This window comes from Anopheles gambiae, chromosome 2 (genome assembly GCF_943734735.2).
Source record: "Anopheles gambiae chromosome 2, idAnoGambNW_F1_1, whole genome shotgun sequence".
Taxonomy (NCBI): domain Eukaryota; kingdom Metazoa; phylum Arthropoda; class Insecta; order Diptera; family Culicidae; genus Anopheles; species Anopheles gambiae.
In genome coordinates, this window is record NC_064601.1 from 115,407,733 (window position 1) to 115,426,323 (window position 18,591).

At 48.2% G+C, this 18,591-nt stretch overlaps 4 protein-coding genes across 9 annotated transcripts in view; 2 read left to right on the forward strand and 2 right to left on the reverse strand.

Moving 5' to 3' along the window:
* The window catches only part of LOC1269761 (uncharacterized), a 62,396-nt gene that overhangs the window by 8,055 nt on the left and 35,750 nt on the right, over positions 1 to 18,591 (reverse strand). The window contains exons 1-2 of one of the 6 annotated variants that reach the window (XM_061651488.1): positions 15,629 to 15,782; positions 5,029 to 5,721 (exon numbers count right to left, since the gene is read on the reverse strand). The exons of 4 other annotated variants lie outside the window; for them this stretch is intronic. In XM_061651488.1, the coding sequence (XP_061507472.1) occupies positions 5,029 to 5,605 (577 nt within the window). In that variant the 5' untranslated portion in view covers positions 5,606 to 5,721; positions 15,629 to 15,782. Of the gene's footprint in view, positions 1 to 5,028; positions 5,731 to 15,628; positions 15,783 to 18,591 lie in introns of those variants that run through there. One more of the 6 variants, XM_061651489.1, reaches the window with a different exon arrangement.
* LOC5666885 (leucine-rich repeat-containing protein 9) lies at positions 6 to 1,719 on the forward strand. Its single transcript, XM_001687871.2, has 2 exons — positions 6 to 144; positions 218 to 1,719. Exons 1-2 carry the CDS (start codon positions 110 to 112, stop codon positions 1,614 to 1,616), a joined length of 1,434 nt encoding a protein of 477 aa, XP_001687923.2. The 5' UTR covers positions 6 to 109; the 3' UTR covers positions 1,617 to 1,719.
* LOC5666886 (uncharacterized) lies at positions 1,743 to 3,659 on the forward strand. Its single transcript, XM_001687870.2, has 2 exons — positions 1,743 to 1,898; positions 1,972 to 3,659. The coding sequence occupies exons 1-2, from the start codon at positions 1,885 to 1,887 to the stop codon at positions 3,584 to 3,586; spliced, it is 1,629 nt and encodes a 542-aa protein (XP_001687922.2). The 5' UTR covers positions 1,743 to 1,884; the 3' UTR covers positions 3,587 to 3,659.
* Positions 3,649 to 4,777, reverse strand: LOC1269758 (reticulon-4 receptor-like 2). The gene has a single exon (XM_308407.5). It carries the CDS (start codon positions 4,775 to 4,777, stop codon positions 3,722 to 3,724), a length of 1,056 nt encoding a protein of 351 aa, XP_308407.5. The 3' UTR covers positions 3,649 to 3,721.

Here is an 18,591-nt window from a genome sequence, read left to right on the forward strand (position 1 = left end):
AGTTAAAATAACTATGGCAACTATGGCAACATTCGCACAATTTGAAACAGGTTAAACCCTGCGCCAGTCTGCTTTAATCGCTCAGCAAAGACAGAACACTTTACGCAATATGCTGTTGCGCTACCACATCACCGTGGCGCTAGGGTAGGTTGAAAGGGTTAACACATCCTTTCTTAATTTCTTCATTGATTTCTCGTTTCCTTTTTAATCGTTTTAGCTTGCTAGCCTGTTACGCTGGTGTCGTTTTCGCTGCCAGCCAAAGTGAGGTAGAAATCGTTTACAAATGTGCTACAGCAGGACCGAAAACATGCTTCCTTAACGTTGTTAAACTGGAAGATGCTAACCACAAGTTGAAGCTGGTAGATATAGAGGATAAAACAATTCTAAACATCAAGGGAGGAAGCATTGTGGCACTGCAACCGCAACACTGCAGTAGTGTTTTCGCCAAACTCGAAAAGGTCTCAATCGGACGCGTCGGTCTGAAGGAGCTTTGTTTCGCGCCCAGCTTCGTGTACGTATCGGCGGAGCACAACAGAATCAGGACACTGCACGTGCCAGAAGTTGCCCCAGGTGCCTATCGCGTTGAGGTATTGCGCCTCAATGACAATCAGCTGGAAAGTGTCGAGAGTATGCGCGCTTTCGTAGCCCTCAAAGAGCTCCATCTAGAGCGCAATACGCTAAGTACGCTAGACATGGCCTGCTTTGCTGAAATGCCAAAGCTTGAAAAGTTGTATCTTGCTTACAATCGGCTCAACGTGATTGCTTCTACTGTTAGTGAGCTATCACTTCCCGCCCTGAGTGTGCTGGCGCTCCAGAACAACACACTGACCGTGTTTGATCTGCGCACATGGTCATTGCCGAATTTGGAGCTGCTGGAACTATCCGCCAACAACTTGACGAAGGTGAGCGGACTCGACAACGTTCAAGCGCTGTCGGACATTTCGCTCGCCGGCAACCGATGGCAGTGCCACGAGCTCGACCAGATGCTGGAGCAGCTCGAAAAGAACGATGTTACGGTGAAGGATGGTGATGTTAACTGTGACGGCATACGCAACAGCTCCATTTGCTGCACACACGTGGAGCAGCCGACGGAGGAAACGTTGCAGACGAACCTGGCGAAGTTTGACACGCTCCGGGAACGGTATGGCGAGATGGAAGCGAGGTTTAATGAAACGGTGCAAAAAACGATCCACGGTTTTGAAGCAAAGATCCGCGGACTAAAGGAATCATATGAGAAGCGTAATGAGGAGGTAGTTCCGGTTACTCCAAAACCAGAAACAATGGACGGAGAAAACGACGAGGAAGAACAATCTACTACGGATGAAATGCCTGCAGCAGAACGGGTGGAAAAGGCTGCACAGTGTGATGAATGCGTTTGTTCCAAAGAAAGTATGGACAAAGTAGAATCTAAGCTGGCGGAGTTGGAGCAAAAGCTCGTTGACAACAATGCACTACTCAAAGGCTTGAAGGACAACCAGGTACAGTTTTCCTACATGACCGTTGTGGCCAAGCACGAGTTCCGCACGGCCGTCAAGCGTGGGGAGTACAAGCTGAAGGAGCTCAGCTCAATGTTGGCCATGCTGCGCGAGCATGTCAAACAGAAGTCTACCACCTAGCGGGCGGTGAAACATTGTTTGCTGTTCACGAGCGATTTATTCAATAAAAATGCATTGAAGTGCATCATAAGCATAGCGCTGATAAGCGAGATGCAAAACAACAGATGTGTGTTTTTACTTATTTTCATTCGATCTTTGATCTCGATCATAGTTGCATTATCAGATGGTGTGTGGTGTAGGATCGTACAGGTTCATACTTTTAGTATGAGTTTAACGGTTAGACAGATCGGTTCGGATCGTATCGAGGAGTATAAGCGAAAGAAAGACGATGACGATCACACGGTAAGTAGTGGATGAGGTCTAAGATCGCTTCTGACGGTGATTTACATTCTCACGCAACTGCTTCTCTTTTCAGGATTTTAGCGCTCATGTTGCTTTCTACGTGCGCACCGGCATCTTACGCACTGGTAACGTATCAATGCGGTGTTCCCGATACGCCTGTCATTAAGGCAACCTGTCTAGTGCGCGACGTCATCCTGGGCACGGTGGCAAATATCGAGGATGCTAGCTTCTCGATCGATATGCATTACGTAGCGCTGACGATGGTGGACGGTTTTATACCGGACTTTACGCGACAGCTTGCACGTCAATTCCCGCAGGTGCAGGACCTCACCGTGGACGCAATGGGCATTCGGAAGATGTACATTTGGGGCAATCTGGAGCAACTGTCCGCCCGTAACAACTCCATTCGCGCGCTAGATTTTGCATCCATTGGAGTTGAACATCGGCTACGATCGTTGCGGCTGGATGACAACGAGCTAAGCAGCGTACCATTGTTTGGAAAATCGTTCAACGAGCTAAAGTATCTCTCGCTGGAAGGCAACCGGTTGGAGGAGGTAGCACTCGACTCGTTCACGGGACTGGGACAGCTACAGAGTCTGTCTCTTGCCCGCAACGGATTGATCGTCGTGGAGTCTACTACACGCGCCCCAGCCCGATCCATTCATCAGGGCGTGCAGCTGCTGAAGCTTAAGCACCTCTCGTTGGCTTCCAATCGACTGATAACGGTGAACATCAGTGGCTGGGAGATGCCATCGCTCGTATCGCTCGATCTGTCGAACAATGATCTCTACCTGCTGCTTGACGAGGCGCACCAGCTTGGTCAGTTCGGTGCACTGCTGGAAGTTTCCTACGCCGGGAACGATTGGCAATGTTCGTGGTTGAGTGAGGCACAGTTGATGCTGCGTAAGCGTGGCATTGCTGTGAAAGATCAGGACCCAGCTGCCCGGTGCGATCGGGAGCAGATGAAATCGCTCAACGGGATCTGTTGCTACGAGCGGGCACTGGACCAGGAGCTCAACGACAAGGACCCATTCGGTAGCCGTTGGGAGCAGCTGAACGAGCTTCGCCGACGGTACGAGCTGGTACAGTACTCGTACGATCAGGTGGAGGATGCAGATTTGAACCTCATCACCGAACGTGGGCACGATCTGCGCGCGAAGCTGATGGGCTCGGTGGCACAGGATCAGGACGAGATCAAGCGCGAACTGGTACGGTTAAGGCACGCACTGGACACGGAGACAGCTCAGCTCGAGCGGCTCGAGGAGCGTATCGAGCGTGCCGTGATCGAGCTGGGGCAATCGATCGACGAGCTGCGTGAGCGTGCAGTGCGCCCTAAGCCCACGCTAGACGCCGTACGTCAGCAAACGATTGGCGATAGCATTGAGCGCATCAAGACAAGCATCGAGTCGCTTCGGCGCAAGGTGCAGAACTACGTGTACGAGACGAGTGAGCGCGATAAGCGCATACGGCGGTACGGGGAGCGGATCGACCATCTAGAGGATCAGCTAGCCGAGGCCCAGCAGCTGGAGAATTCGCTGCACCGACGAGCTGGAGATCTGACGGCACGGGTTGATGATGCGTACCGAGTAATCGAGGAGGTGATTCCACGCAACTCGGAAGAGATGTACGATCGCGTTCGAGCATCTCGATTCGGTGCCTATTCCTATCAGATGCGTCGCCATGGATGAATCAGAAGCTTGATGAGTAATGGAAGAAGACGAGTTACAACACTGCATTAAAAGCGTTCTTAACTTGTTCAAATAGTTGTTCTCTTTATTTTACTTCCTAAATTATAATTGTAATCTTCATGGAGTATCGTTCGATCATTCCGTGCAGAGACGCTCTATTGCAGCCAAACGTCCGGCCAGCTCACCGAATTGGTGGCTCTGCTTGCGCTGTGCCTCTTCGAGCGTTTCGACACGTCGCTTTGCACCACGAACCTGCTGCTGCAGTTCATCGACGATCCCGGTACGGCTGACCAGAAGCAGCACCGGATCGGGGCTGGTCGCATTCTCGCTACAGCACAGCCGATCCTCCAACCGTAGCCCCGGACAGGACGCTTCCTCATCGATTCCAATCAACCCATCGGCGTCCGTGTCCAGCTCGCGTGCACCCAACCGTTCCAGCATCCCAAACAACCACCCACAGTGCCAGGGGTTGTGATGCAGCCCGAGCGTACGCAATGCCGGTAGCTCCTCCAGAAACGTCAACAGGTAAGCGAGCTGATTGTGACTAACGTCGAGCACACGGAGCCGCTCCATACGCCACAGTCCGGTATCGAGATGGGGCAACTGATTGAACTGCAGAAAGAGTTGTTCGAGTCGTGGCATCACGAGCGGCTTGTTACCCGTCCCTGTCGCGATCGTGCGCAACCGATTGCGCTGCAGGGTGAGTATCTTGAGGTGCCGCATCGGTGCGAACGTATCGAAGCGTAACGATTCGAGCAGATTCTCGTGCAGATAAAGCTGCTCGATTTCGGTGAGTGCTCGCAGTGCACTCACGTCGGTGAGACGGTTCTGGTAAAGGTGCAGCTGCCGTAGCGGCAAACCTTCGTCCGCACTGACACGATCGATCGCGTTGTAGGAAGCGAACAGGATGTCGAGCTTATCACAACCGGCCAGATCGAGCTGCTCTATCTGCAGCCGATGGATCATGAGGTTTTCAACGTGGGCGAGTGGCGTAAAGAGGGATCGATTAAACACCGGGATGGTGCTGTTGCGAATCCACACCAAACGTTCGTCCGGTGGAAAGATCGCTGGGTTGTAGGGTTCGGTAACGTTTTCCACCACACAGTATCCATTGCTGGCACGATTGGGACAATCGGTACAGAGCGCGATGGAGGCACAGAGAAAAACGAGAAGAGGCCACTTCCACCACATGATGCAGATCACGACACGCTGCTTTTGTTAAGGAGATGACACTAAACACTGAGAACGTAGTGAGACTCATCGAGAGCCTCAAGTAGCGCCGAGAGCTTCTCAGGGCAAATCTCAATGTCAAACAACTAATTACAGAAGAACGCTCTCTCTTATCAGTGGCTGTCGTTGCTGTTTGTTTGCTTGTTTGTTTGCTTGTGTTACAACAAACATTGGGGAATTGTTTTACCAAAACATTAGAAATACACACTCACCAAGAAACGTGGACACGGATTGCGATTCAAAACGATCGCTTTCCTCACTCCTCGACTCCTCGGCATCTGGCTTCACCACAGCGGCCCGTGCCGCTGCATGTTTCCTTCGCGGCGGTACTTCCGGCGGTTTTGGAGGCTCGCCGTTGACCACACAACGTTCCGGCTGTCGAACACGCACCACTGTCAGGGGCAGAACCGGTACGGCACTGCGAGAAACTGCTCGAAAACTCCGCTGTCCCGTTTCGGTCGCAAAGTTTTCGTACACTGGGCACAGCTGCGCATTGTCGTGCCTTGGGGAGGTAGTGGTATTGTTTGAGGGTGAAACGGATTCCCCGTCTCCCGACGACTGTTTCGCAAGTGGATCATTCGGATCGTACAGATACACCGTGGATGTAGAGGAAACGAACACTTCCCCAACGGCACGAGGTCGTCGCTTGCGGGGCACTGTACCGACGGCACTGGGTGATGATGATGATGATGATGACGACGGCAGCGGTACGGAGGAGTGGACGTACCCTAGCGCCATTCTTGCGCAGGGTTTCCATTCCTGTTGCTGAGTGGCTGACGGTGGTGGCATTGGGTATCATGCATCGTGAACCGGATGCACCCGCAACGATCACTCACTCACTTTTCTCACTCACTCACAGGTGTCTTTTAGAAAACGGAACGGAAGCTTAACGCTCTCCTCTCAATCTAGAACGTGAAGATTACATATCTTGTAACAAACATTGAACGCACACAAGAAATTGAACTAGAAATTCTCATTAAAAGTCCAATCAAGACAAAGTTCCGCTGTTGTTGTGTGGGAGAGTTGCAGGAAATCGATTCGATTCGATTCACTTCCGCACGGCACACACTGTGTCAACCGCTGGACTGACTGGGTAACCTTTTTTCCTCCGGGCGAAAGTACTACACTCACTCTGCCTCTGGTTGATCACATCCAGTTCAACTTTGATCTGGTTCGATATCGATTAAAAGTCTCACAAACATCCACACAACGCCCGCAACTTAACAACTTAACCTAAAAGCGTCACGGGGCTTTACCAGAGTTTCTTGTACGACCTACGGGAACAAGTGTAACCTCTCTCTTAAGCGTGTGATACACTGTACACGATATCACCCTAATTGCACACCATTTTTGTCTTCTTTTGCCGGAACGATTGCAGTGTTGTCGAATGGTACAGTGAGAGTGATTGAAATGCAAACGCGTCATTAGCCCGGGGGGCCCTTTGCGCAGCTAATTTGTACGCACCCACGACCGTATCATTCGCGGAGCTGAAGTAGCTCTCTTTTTGAGGGGAGCCCGAAAGAAATACACGGAGTGTCATAAAGACTTTCACCCTGAAATGCACACACACACACACACACGCCAAAATTTGAAGGGAGTACAATAATTTAGCGATCACGTCCGATCGGTCATAAAGTGAGATCCGGATAATTTTATTACACACCATAATGTTATGGTTTTGGTTTCCGAAATGCTCGGTTTTCATCCTTTGAGATGTTTGGGGGGGATACAATAAAAATGCTTGTAAACCAAAAATTGAGCTTTATTTAATGGGGCAAGAGATTAACCGATCTCAGTGATCAAACACAAACGGACAACACCAAAGCACCCAAATGACTAGGGATTTGCAACACACAACTACTGACTTCATCGCATCGATCGTTCGCGGACCTGGAGCAATCAGTAAAAGAAGCAAAGCTGATACTATTTAAATTACTCTACCTTTCCCCCCTGCCCAGCTCCCACACAACACTGACTGTCAATTTTCGAGCGTTTGATGGGAGAGAAAAACAAATCACAGCTTGTTGTATCAGGAGATTGTATCATACACTTTTTTTTTGCTGATGCTGTTGCTGCTTTTCGTCGCTTCGGTTGATTGTCAGGGCGCGCTTGCATAATCGCAAAGCCTCTCTCGCGCACTCACTCTTTCGCTTTTCGACATTCGCCCGGCGGAAAAAGGCCATTTTTGCGGAGCTACCGGAAACAAACAACTACAAAACACAGTCTGACGTGACTTCAATTTAAAGGCAATCATTCGGTTATTACACGGTTCTGTCCGTAAAAAAACCTTCCCTCCCAGCATTAATGATCAATGCGGGGGTTGTTGGTGGAGGATGCAGGGCTACGAGAGAGCTCGATGATCACGGGATGGGATTGTTTTTTTTCTGTTCGGTGTGATTGCAAAGTTTCCACCTGTGTGCGCTGGGAGAGCCCGGCATGTCGACAACAAGCGCAGGCTAACTGACCGGAATGATCGTTTTGTGGTCCCAGCAAACCAATGTGATGATCTCTCCCAAGCGTTTACTATCGGAACGGTGTGCGCACTGGTTTTATATTTCCGCCTGTAAATTTACCATTTTAGCAGAAAAAAAACCCCAAAGAATAACTTTTACACCGACATAAAGCGATTGTGACGTGGCGCGCGCGAACTCACAGATGTGTATTTCTATTTATTAATTTCGTTCACACCATTAACCATCTTCAGCCCGAATCTTTATTCGTCAGGGCACTATTGCCCAGCACTGCTAGACACCCGGTAGCGACGAGGGGGGCGGGAGGTCTCATCATGGCGGTGGTGGTTTGCATTGAATTCGTCAATTACGAAAACAGTTTTCTATTTTGACACCGCCCGAAGGTCAGCAGGAGTTGGTGGTGGTGGTGGTGGAAGAAGCTTTAAACCGCCACTGCACGTCACCGCCACACTTTGGCGGAAGAAGGGGAACACGCCAACCACTATTCGAGCAGCGCTTTTGCTTTTGCGCACGCGGTAAGCTCCAGTTACAAACAAGCACGGCGTTTGAAAGCAAAACCCAAGCTACTGCGCAAGCGCCAAGCTACCAAAAATCCACCAACCGACGTAAACAAAAAAATGGTAGCAATTTTAGGCGGATTTGAATTTTCGATTAACCGCCGGCTACCGTCGTCGGCCATACACACAATCCGGCAGGCATACGGCGCGCCATTACAAAAAAGGTGTTGGTTTTTCGTGCCCTGCTGGCGGTGGCGAAGGTTTCTTAATTAAGTTTTTTAATTATTATTCAAACGAAGAAGCTACGGGGGGTGGGGAGTGGGGGGGGGGGGGGTAAAGATTGCATCTCTTCTTTTCAGGTGAGGTGGGGAACAGTTCCAACAGTGGAACCTTATAAGCTCATTTAGTAATAGCTGTGTTCCACTGACGATCAAGATTTAGCGCGTACATTCGCGTTGTTTGGCTGCATTCTGGAGCATCCGAAATCTTTTTATGATGTTAGAGCGGTCTGTTTAACATTGAATGGTCGCCATAAAAGTGTGACTTTTTGCGCCTTATGCCTGATGTAAAAGGAGGGCTACATTGAAAGCAAAACTGTCTTTCAAGGGGGGGGGGAAAGAGTGACCCGTATTTGTTCGAGTACATTGCAAATAATAAACAGGAGAAAGTGAAAAATCTAGCACTTAGATAGCGAAATCAGTGATCTTTATGGAGGAGAATTTGCAATCCTGGCGGAAAACACGACAACAAAATTACACATAAACCCACATTGCTTGGAAGCTTGGATTGCTTTTTATTCTAGAGCATTCCACCAACGCCTGCGATCTGGAACGGATCTGTGATAAAAACGAGCACGATCATCACTGGACCACTAAGCACACTCTTATCATCATCAACGATCGGATTTTTAGTGTTTGAAAAGCACCCCATCCCCGACTAATGGACACTCTTTATTCCATATTGTACGGTCTTCTGGGTATGGACAAAGGTACGAGCGCTTTTCGCAACGCAACAAACGGTCTGACGACTATCAACGCACGTTGACAGTGGGATGACAGTTCGGGGGAGGTTACTATTCCGAACCGGCACACGCCCTCTGGTGTGTAGCGCCGGAAAGTATGCGCAAACACAACGGAAGGTCAACAGTTATCGCGCGGGGGAAATAGCATTTGCATAGCCACAAGCACTGGATCGCAGGTGATCTCACCATGCCATTTGCGGCAAATGCAGGTGGTGCATATGTGTGTGCGTTTGCTTAGTTTTATCTTTTGTTCATTGCAATCAAAACAGAGAGGGAGAGATAGAGAAAAAGATTAGATGTAAAGGGCCGCACAGCTAGTAACATAACAACAGTCGGAGCTCCTGCCCTCTCTCTCTCTATGGAGGGTTTTGCATTGTTACGTTGGCGGCGGTTGATCGGTGTAATAACCGCGACCGATCTACACACACTCACACACACGAGAGTGCAGTTGGGTGCACCAGACCACGGAATGCACACTTGCTGCACACCTCACACAGACCTCGTTACTCGCTAGAGCATTGTAAACGCTATTATGAGCACTTTCCAACCAAAGTGTCTAACGCCTGCACTACGCCTAGAAGCAAACAGAACAGTTTAAGGCCGTCTATTGGACCGATCCTCCCACCTCCCTTGCACACGCACGCACGCGAATCGTACGCGGGTGGTTTCGTCAATCGAAAACATAGCTGTGAATGTGATTCGTCTTCACCAGCGATTGACTGGTCGCTTGCATAACACTGAGGGAAGGATGAGGGTTGGGAATGGCTGGGTGGCTTTAGATTAGCGAAGAAAGCGAGCAAATTACGTCGGCAAAACGGGCCGCCGCCGGAGTTTGTCCCAACACCGCTTGTGTGTCGTCTTCGTGTGGCGTGTCGTGGGTAAAAACTGCCACCAGCAACTGTACACAACAAGTGCGTCAACGATACAACACATAAAAAAAACACATTCCACTGTCTTGTGAACCATTGAAATGCACACGCAATCGGGCATCCCGAAACATGATTGGTTTTGTCTTACCACCGCTTGCTTGTGTGTGTGTGGTCCCTTCGACCACGGTGTGTCTAACCTGCGCTCTAAAGTGGTCAATTTAAGGGGTTACATGATGCATCTGCCGTGGAGTTTGTTTGGGCGAATAGAAAATAGTCCAAAACAAATGTTAAAGAGCAGTACCCCTCAACAGACAATGGGGCGGCGGCGGCATGGTGCCACGAAGGGAGAGAAATGCATTACGGGGGCAACGGTGCATCGCCGTGTGTAGACCCCATTACGATCATCAACCACAATTAGAACCGATTGGGGCAAAAGCAAGCGCGTTCAAAATTGGACCTAATGAATCGTTCAGTGGAGCCTTTTTTCTTCTTTTAAATCACACCAATAGCGCACGATCGTACAGGTAACTTCAATCATTACATAAACACACATCCTCTCCTCTTTGTGCGAGTGGATGCAGTAGTGTGCGTTCCAGATTTCCCCTCGCACAAATTGATGAATTATTGAACAAATCGATAAAACACTTATTGAATTTGTGCGTGGCGGGAAAAGTGGAAAATTGGAAAAGCTGTTATCATAACCTTGGGAGGGGAGGAGCAGGGGGAGCATGAATAACGGTTCGAAAGAGCGAAACAAAAGCGAACATAATCATTTTTAATTTAAGTGCTAATTGGCGGGCCCGGGCAAATCCCCACAGCAGCAAGCACCATTGTTGATCGATTGAAAATGTTTGGAAGATTAAAATTTTGGAAAATTGGCATCAAAAACCACGAACCCGAAGGAAATGATTCCAATGATTGATAATTTTGTGTTTCGAGGGTGAGAAACTTTCAAAATGTTGTTGAGATCTTTCAGCAAGGTTCGGTGTTCCTTCCTCACGCAAAAGCTAATCGTGAAGATGTCCTTGGTTGTAGATGATCCTCCAGTTCCTGAGCTCGTTAGAACGTGGAGCAATCGGAATGTCTAAACGAGCAACCTTCAGAGTCTGTTTATGATTCTACTTCCTTTCCCAGACGCCCCAGAGATCAACGCATCTTACTTGACATCTTACTTTCGGTGGGAAGCTCCACGGTACAAGATCTTCTAGTTTATCGTTTTATAATTCCAGTAGCCGCCAAAAGACAATAGCCAACTTTATCTTCGCCAATAATGTCAAGATTTGGCAACGGAATGGGCTGTGGATGTGCATAATCCAGCCAGCACCGTTCGTGTTCACGCACCCTCCCAACAGCACCCATGGAGACCATCCATTGTGACAAATTCACAAACACACCTCGGGAACAGGGTGCTGGAAGTAGTCGTCAATTATAATAAAATCAAAAACAACAACCAAAACCTGGCCGCTTCGTGCGGGTTTTTAATGGCACACAGCCCGCGTGTCTCCATTCGATCGCGATTAACCTTGAAGCGCGTAGGAAAAGGGTATCATCATCAGAATGCGCGGGTTATGGTATATCATTACCCCGCGCGAAAGGCCTACGGTGGAGGATGAGGCACACATCGATTCATGGCGCCCGCACCAGATGGCGCGCTTCCGTTCCGTGTTACATTTGCCTACGAAGAGAATGGATCGGATGACGAATGATTGCATAACGGTGAGCTGATATCCTAAAGGTCGTGACAATGCGTGTCGAAGTCTCAGCCAAACTTACACCGCCGCTGCTGATGCTGATGACGGTGACCATGGAAGAGGCAAAGTTGTCAGTGTGAGTGTGTTTACGCGGTTAAAGTTGGATGTTCTTTTTCTCGCCCGAAGGCTAGGGCCTGAGTACATCTCAGTCGAACGAGTCGGCAATTTTGCCGCGGCACTGTCAAGAAACCGGTTCCAAGACGACAAACAGAACCAGCTCGTACGCAAAAACGCGCACAGTGGTAGCCCAGCTACGGAGGGCGCGAGGTGTTTGGTCTAGAGTAGTTTGCAGGCAACAAAACCCGCATAAAAATTGGAGCTCAAGTACACACAAACACACACAGCCTTACCATGGATGATCCGTTAAAGGAAACCTGATCTATATAGCCACACAAGATGACTCATTCAAGCGCTGTTTTCGCTTTTATTGGAGCTTAAGTCGCTTGTCTTTACACCAAACCCTGCGAGGTGGATGACAAACAGTCGTTCGTTTTTAGATGGTGCTGTGGAGCTCGGGCACACAAATGCTCTTAGGAAGAGGGCATAAAGTAATCAACAAACTCTATGCCAAGGGTCAACCCTCGTCCATTATCGGGGAGTGGTGCATCATCGCCAGTCATGCGTGGCTTCTATGGCCTCTGCAACGCTCAAACGATTGGACCAACGATCCCTGACGACGCAACACCACTGCGCTGCTGGGTGGTGGTGGCGTACCCGAAAGCCCCGCAGATTGGAATGCTTTCGCCTGCCTGCTTGGATGCACTTTCGATCTTTCGGTTGCATTGGTTGTTTCCCCTTTCTTACGCTTTCTGCGCGCATTACAGACACGCATGATCGAGTCTTGGTACTGCAGAGACGCCTTACATCACAATGCATCCCCATTGTCAATTGGACATCATAAAGTACAATAAACGATGAAGCCGCCATGCTTCGGGCATCTAATGGAGCCTTCCCAAGCCCATGCCAAAACCTCTGTTTTTGGAAGAGGAGTTCGGTTCAGGAAATCATGAGGAACTTTGGCCCAGCCGGAATCAAAAACCTCAACAACACAAGAACGGCTTTGTTCTGTCGAGTTAATGTAATCTCTTCACAGCGTCTGCCTCACTGCCTGCCTGCCTGCCTGCCTATCTTCCTGTAGAGACGTTTGACCTTTCCATTAAGATGTCAGTCGCTATTTCAAGCCCAAGACGGGCATGAGCATTGCCGCTTCATCGAAATCGAATGCCGTGCCCCGTTGTATAAGGCTCAGCCCGTCAATCGAGAGCCGATGAGACGTAGCAACAGTACACAAAGTTGTAGCAAATCGGTATTCGTTTTGTACACTTCTTATTACCCGACAGGGGGACAGAGCAGATGCAGAACAAGTTTTTCGTGTTTGCCTTGAATCCACACACACACTGTACAACGACCGGTGGTTACAGGAGTCGACGACGCTTAACGATTGCGTTTCCAGACGTGTGTACTTCCCAAATTCAAGCTGTGCGTGGTTGAAGCTTCAAATCTTCAAAGTCACAAGCATCCAATGGTTGGGAATTGAATTAATCCAGCGAGTAGTTGAATTTCCTACGCCCCAAAATGTCTCCTCTATAGCACATTACAAACGCCGAAAGTCATTGCTTTCGCCACATTACATTCACTAAGCATTAACTATCTCTCCTTGCGTTCATGTGTGATGTTCACACGTTTTGGGGAAGGAACCGGGAGTGGTAGTGGTGGTGGTGGTGGTGGTGGTGAATAGCTAAAAAAGCAGGAAGTACTGCTTGTGCTGGGACTGCAATTTGGTATAAACATGACCCAACATATCCGGTTTGCGAGGGGGTCAAAATGCCAACCAGCCCCCACCGTGTTGTGATTGGGGAGCCGGGATTGGGAAGAATGTTTGGCAGGACTGGACGACTGGACGACTTCGACAGCGGTTTAAAATAGCTCCAACATGCCAAGCACCTCTAATTAAAGCTGCTTGCTTACTCCGACCAGCAGCAAGTCAACGAGTAAATAAAACGTAAACCCGTTTGCTTAACTCCTGACGTTAATTGCCACAACCGCAAAGCAGCGCGCTGTGTCGCCGTTGTTGTGGCTAATCTTGGCGACCTTCAAGAGAAGAAAAGAGGAAGTGCTAATTAAGCCACATTGCAAAGCAAACGTCCAAAATGTTGTTCAAATACATGTGTTCGTGTTTTTTAACACAGTTGTGTATTTTCAGCTAAAAAGAATAACGAAATGTCTATTCAAACTTGGTCCAACACTACTTCATTTCGGCTCAGTTTCCGGCCCTTCAAGAATTAGATCTCAAAAATGCGCCACGGAATGGGGACCGACCCAGTTATGGTGTTTCGAGAAGGGAAACCACCGTCCATGTAGTTCACCTAAAATATCGTTTAATAATAAGGCCACAGCACCACCACACACCATCAGTAACATTCCCCATGTTACGGGGTCGTTTCCTTTTCCGACGCGGCTGCTGCAAGAGCGCCGACCATTTGCTAAGGTTCTCCCCTTCGTCTTCCTCACACTGTGCAGTGGCGGCGGCGACACAGGAAAGCTAATGATGCATGTAAATTATGGTACAAAATATTTTAACGGTTATATCACCCAGTGTGGCTGGCTCACTTAGTGTGTTCAACGCTCAATTATGTGATTCAATTATCCTACATTGAAGCTTTTCCTTCGTTCCCGCTAGATGGCGCAATGGTGGGTTTAAAAGGGAGAACTTTTGTACTTTATAACAAATACTTTTTCTGTTTTTTTTCTTCTCTTATGGTCGTTACACTCGATGTTGCAAAGAAATAACAGTTTTCACTGGAGGAAGTAGTCACGGAGCCATAGTACTGCAACTACAACTAAGCCTGCCTCTGATCGTCACACATCACAAATTATTACTTATTTACTTTCGTTTTCACGTAAGAGGAAATCACAACAGCCAAACTGCCAAACCGGTGTTTGATGTGGGCGCAAAAAAGTATAAGTTAAACCGCGCTGCAACTGTTGCACCCCAAAAACACATCACAAAACGGAGGCGAATTCGATTGTCCGCCAAACAATTCAGTGCGATTTCACTCGCGTGAGGTTATGTGGTTTATTAAATTAATAGTAAGGTGTTACACACTGGGGAAACCCCCGCGAGTGTTCGTTCGTTTTGTGACACGCGAAATGTAAATTGATGGATCACTTTTTTATCACAGTGCTTATCGGTACACAGAGTGAGCATTCGGATGTTGGACCACTCAATTGGAAGCAACGAACATCACCACTTTGCCGTTCGTTTTACAAGCGCCGAAGACGAAGACGCCTTATTATTATGTCAGGCTTTAGAGGTAGATGCCGGGTTTTTTAGACTCTCCTTCCTATCGATCGTGATGCGATCGGGAGGCGCCAACCGCTTGATGCAATCCGGTATTTCTGGTTGTATTTATCGGGCTTTTATATTTCTACCATTGCACACACCGTCGTTTCGTTTTGGTTGCCTCACTCATCCCACTACTTGCCCCCGAATGGTAACTCTTTTACACCTCAAACACAGAAACACAAACGCTATGCTCGTTCCGCTTCGTTCCCGATTGGGGGAACTCGGTGTTTCGAAACAAAAACTGAAACCGATCATAATCGTCAACCCATCATCAGCATGCTTTTGCATAGCCACACACGACTGGGGTGCACTATGCACTGCACAATGCATGTTAGACACACAACCACACATGGAGAGCTATTTTGGCATGGAAAAACACACAACCGATTGAATGCTGTACAGAGCGTGCCGTTGAGGCTTAATTCTGGTTTTCGTAGCACAGAGCAGGAAGAGAACTGGATTTGTCACGCACATTTGCAGCTTAGCGTTTGGGCGGGCGATTCCAGGACCAGCGATGACGTTAGTCAGACACGCTGGACATGGGGACACACATTTTACGGGGGCAGACACAAACGCGCAGAATTCAACCCCCTCGGCAACGACCAAAAGCGAACCAAAACACACAACCTACGCACACGATTAACAAATACAACTTCACTTGTAACGCAGCAAAAACTCCATTCTCTGTCTTCTCAGTCAGCGCAAACCACCACCCCTTTGGCGGTCACGCTTTGTTTTTTCGTTCGATCGTGCCCCGCTGGATGGGGCGACACAAGCGAACTTCTTTTGTGGTGCTGAATAACGCACACACAAACACACAGAAACACCGCAAGGCACAACAGCAGAGCAAAGCCTACCACGACGGGGAGTCACGGAAGGTCACGTTAACTGTGATCGAGTGATCGCCAACCATTCGGTCGAATGGCCAAACACGGGGCGGGAATGAGAGCCACGGACAAGCGTGTGCGCACGCCGTCATGCGCGAAACTGTACTAAATGCTCAAGCGCGTGATGGAGCGCGGCTAGAGCGTCCCAACAGCGTGTTGCGCGATGGAGTAGTGCATGAGCATGCGTTACGCTAGGGGTAAGTCGGGGATGTCAAACTTTGTTTATGATTTTTGCTTTTTGTTGTTTTTATTATCATTGTACAATCGTTTGGCTTTGTTAAAACGTGTTTGAAGATATGTAAGCAAATTCTGAAACTAGAACAAAAGTATTATACAGATCCATCAGTACCACGGTGGTGTTTGACACTCCTGGACTAAGCCAAAGCTGCTAGATTAGTACAACCAGTCTCTGAATGCACCCTCTGCTCTCTCACATGCTCATACTCTCTTTCAGTTTTTTAGTACAGCAAAGCTGATGCTCTCTTTCGTTGGTGCACAAATGAGAAACATTCCCAACATTGATCTTCCGAAGGGAGGTTAGGACAGAGCGAGCAAAGCTTACCAGCATCCATCACAGAAATGCACCTTTGGAGATGAAGGAATGCTTGCTATGTACGTGAGGTTTAATGGAATGTCGAGAGCATCGCGGCAAAAGGGAAAGATTTCCCTGTTCTCCTCGTAAGTCTTGAGAAGTCGCTCAGTTGTCCACATGATGAGCTTTGGGTCATGTTATTAGAGGAACACCGGACAACCGGGATCTAGGTTTTCTATTCGAATAAAAGAAGGATTTGAGAGCTTCCGCAGATGTGATCCAATTTAGTCATTACTATTTTGGGTGTCAAGATATGAATGATGAACGACTCTTATTGATGTCCTTCACACTGACGGGTCGTAAATTCTAGTCGTCTGTGATAAGCATTTCCTCATTACTTAGTGCATATGAAATGAGAAGGCTTTTAGTTTAAATTGCTCAATAATAACGAGCAAAAACTGTAAACAAAATGATACCTTTTGCGAAATCACCACCACCATCATCCTTGCTTGAAGAGATATCTAAATTTTCCAATCATCGCATCGCACCCCTCCCGTCAACAACTCTAACCGTTCCGAACGATTCCGAAATTCTATCATCGCTGACAGGGCCTTTGACAACCATACACCGACCACCGGCATGAGCAACGATAATTGCATAAATCGCGTTTTGGAATCGTTTTGAAACGCTGCTGCGAAACTTCACACCCACTCCCGCTGTGCTTCTACGCATGGGTGTCCAAGCAGTTGGGGGGTGAAGCGGGGCAATTTTTAATAAGCATCATCGAACCATCGCTGCACGCTTGTCGGTCAAGCTAATTTTGATCGCGTAGGAAGCGAACACCACCACCACCATCACCACCAAAAAAGCATTGCCAATGCCATTAGGATGATGCAAAATCGGGGTTTGGTGGATGTGAATGAAACTTCGATCGTGTAGTGGATACAGAACAAGTCGCCTGACCAGTTGGTGCCCCTCACACTCACACTCTGATCTCACCTTGCGTCCCCACGCGTTTGATTGACTTGACATTTCGAAAGAAAACCACCGTACAGAAGGTGCGTGATCATCTTCAAGTGGTGCGGCTTTCCAAGTCCATCGAAACACCGTACTGCACACACTACCGCCAAAGTAACGATGCAATTGCAGCACACAATAAATGCTTGATTGAAGCGGATCGGCCGCCTGAAGATGGTGCCTATTCTTTAAAAAAAGGAACAAAACCGACGTACACGATCGAGATCATTTAAGAGAAGCATGAGAGCGCACAGCACCCACGGCGCGGACTTTCCAGTGGCAGCGAAAAAGATCAATCAGTCGAGTCAATTAGTTGGGCTCCAGGCACAATGAACATATAACAGTCCTCACTCGCTCACAGCACCCACCAACCAACTCGCCTTCTAAATCTTGCACGAGAAATCACTCCTACCCACTGTACTCCCATGTCCTTCGGGAAAGAAAGAAGACGACCACTTCGGTGCGTAATCGATTGCAAAGCGGCTTTTTCAATTGAGAGAGTGTTCTCTGCGAAAGTATGGGAACATGCGTACCCAGTCTGCGTGCACTTGTGGGTGTTTTTTTAGTTTAATTTTCTATGACAATAGTCAATACACACACACGTACATGTGATTGCTGTAGAACAATAGAGTCGATGATGGCATTGGGTTGAAACAATATCGCAGCCGAAGCATCGAAGAAGCGCCTCCTGCGCAAACGTGTGATGGTGATGACGCCATTCAACAACCTGCCGTACTCTTGCGCAAAGAGCGAAAAGAGATTGTCATCCCGATGATGGTGGTATAGTCGTAGCAACACATTAAATTAATCAGTTCAACAGCTGCTCACACTGCAGCGCACACCACACACTGGGCGGTGTTGTGTTTTCCCATCGTGAACGATATAAACAGCTTATCTTTTCCTCTTATGTAAAGGTTCTCGCCATTGATCGGCTCTTTCCCGATGGCAAGCGTTTATGTTACGCTGCATTAGTGAGTGTTGTGGAGGTGCTCCTCCCCAGGGTGGAATGGCTCCGGGGAGCCACCTTTACAGAGATCAAACGCGCCACCGAAAACAATGACACATAATTCGTCAGAATAATTGCAAACAAACGTCATGTACGAGTGTGTTGTTTAACAAATTCTACCGACGCATGCAATCGGGTAGGCGAATGTTGTGTAAACAGCAGATAGGAGAGAGCATCAAAGTGCTTCATAGTTGGAAGATGTTCATTAGAGAGAAGAATAGTTTATTTCAAGACAGAAGTTCGGCGGAATATTATGAATTTTAAACATTTTATAAGTAAAGATTATTCTTAAGATGATATAAAATTGAAATTTGAGTTGAGAAAATTGAAATAATTCTGCAAAAACTAAATTCCCAAGCATTGAGCTCCAAAAGCATT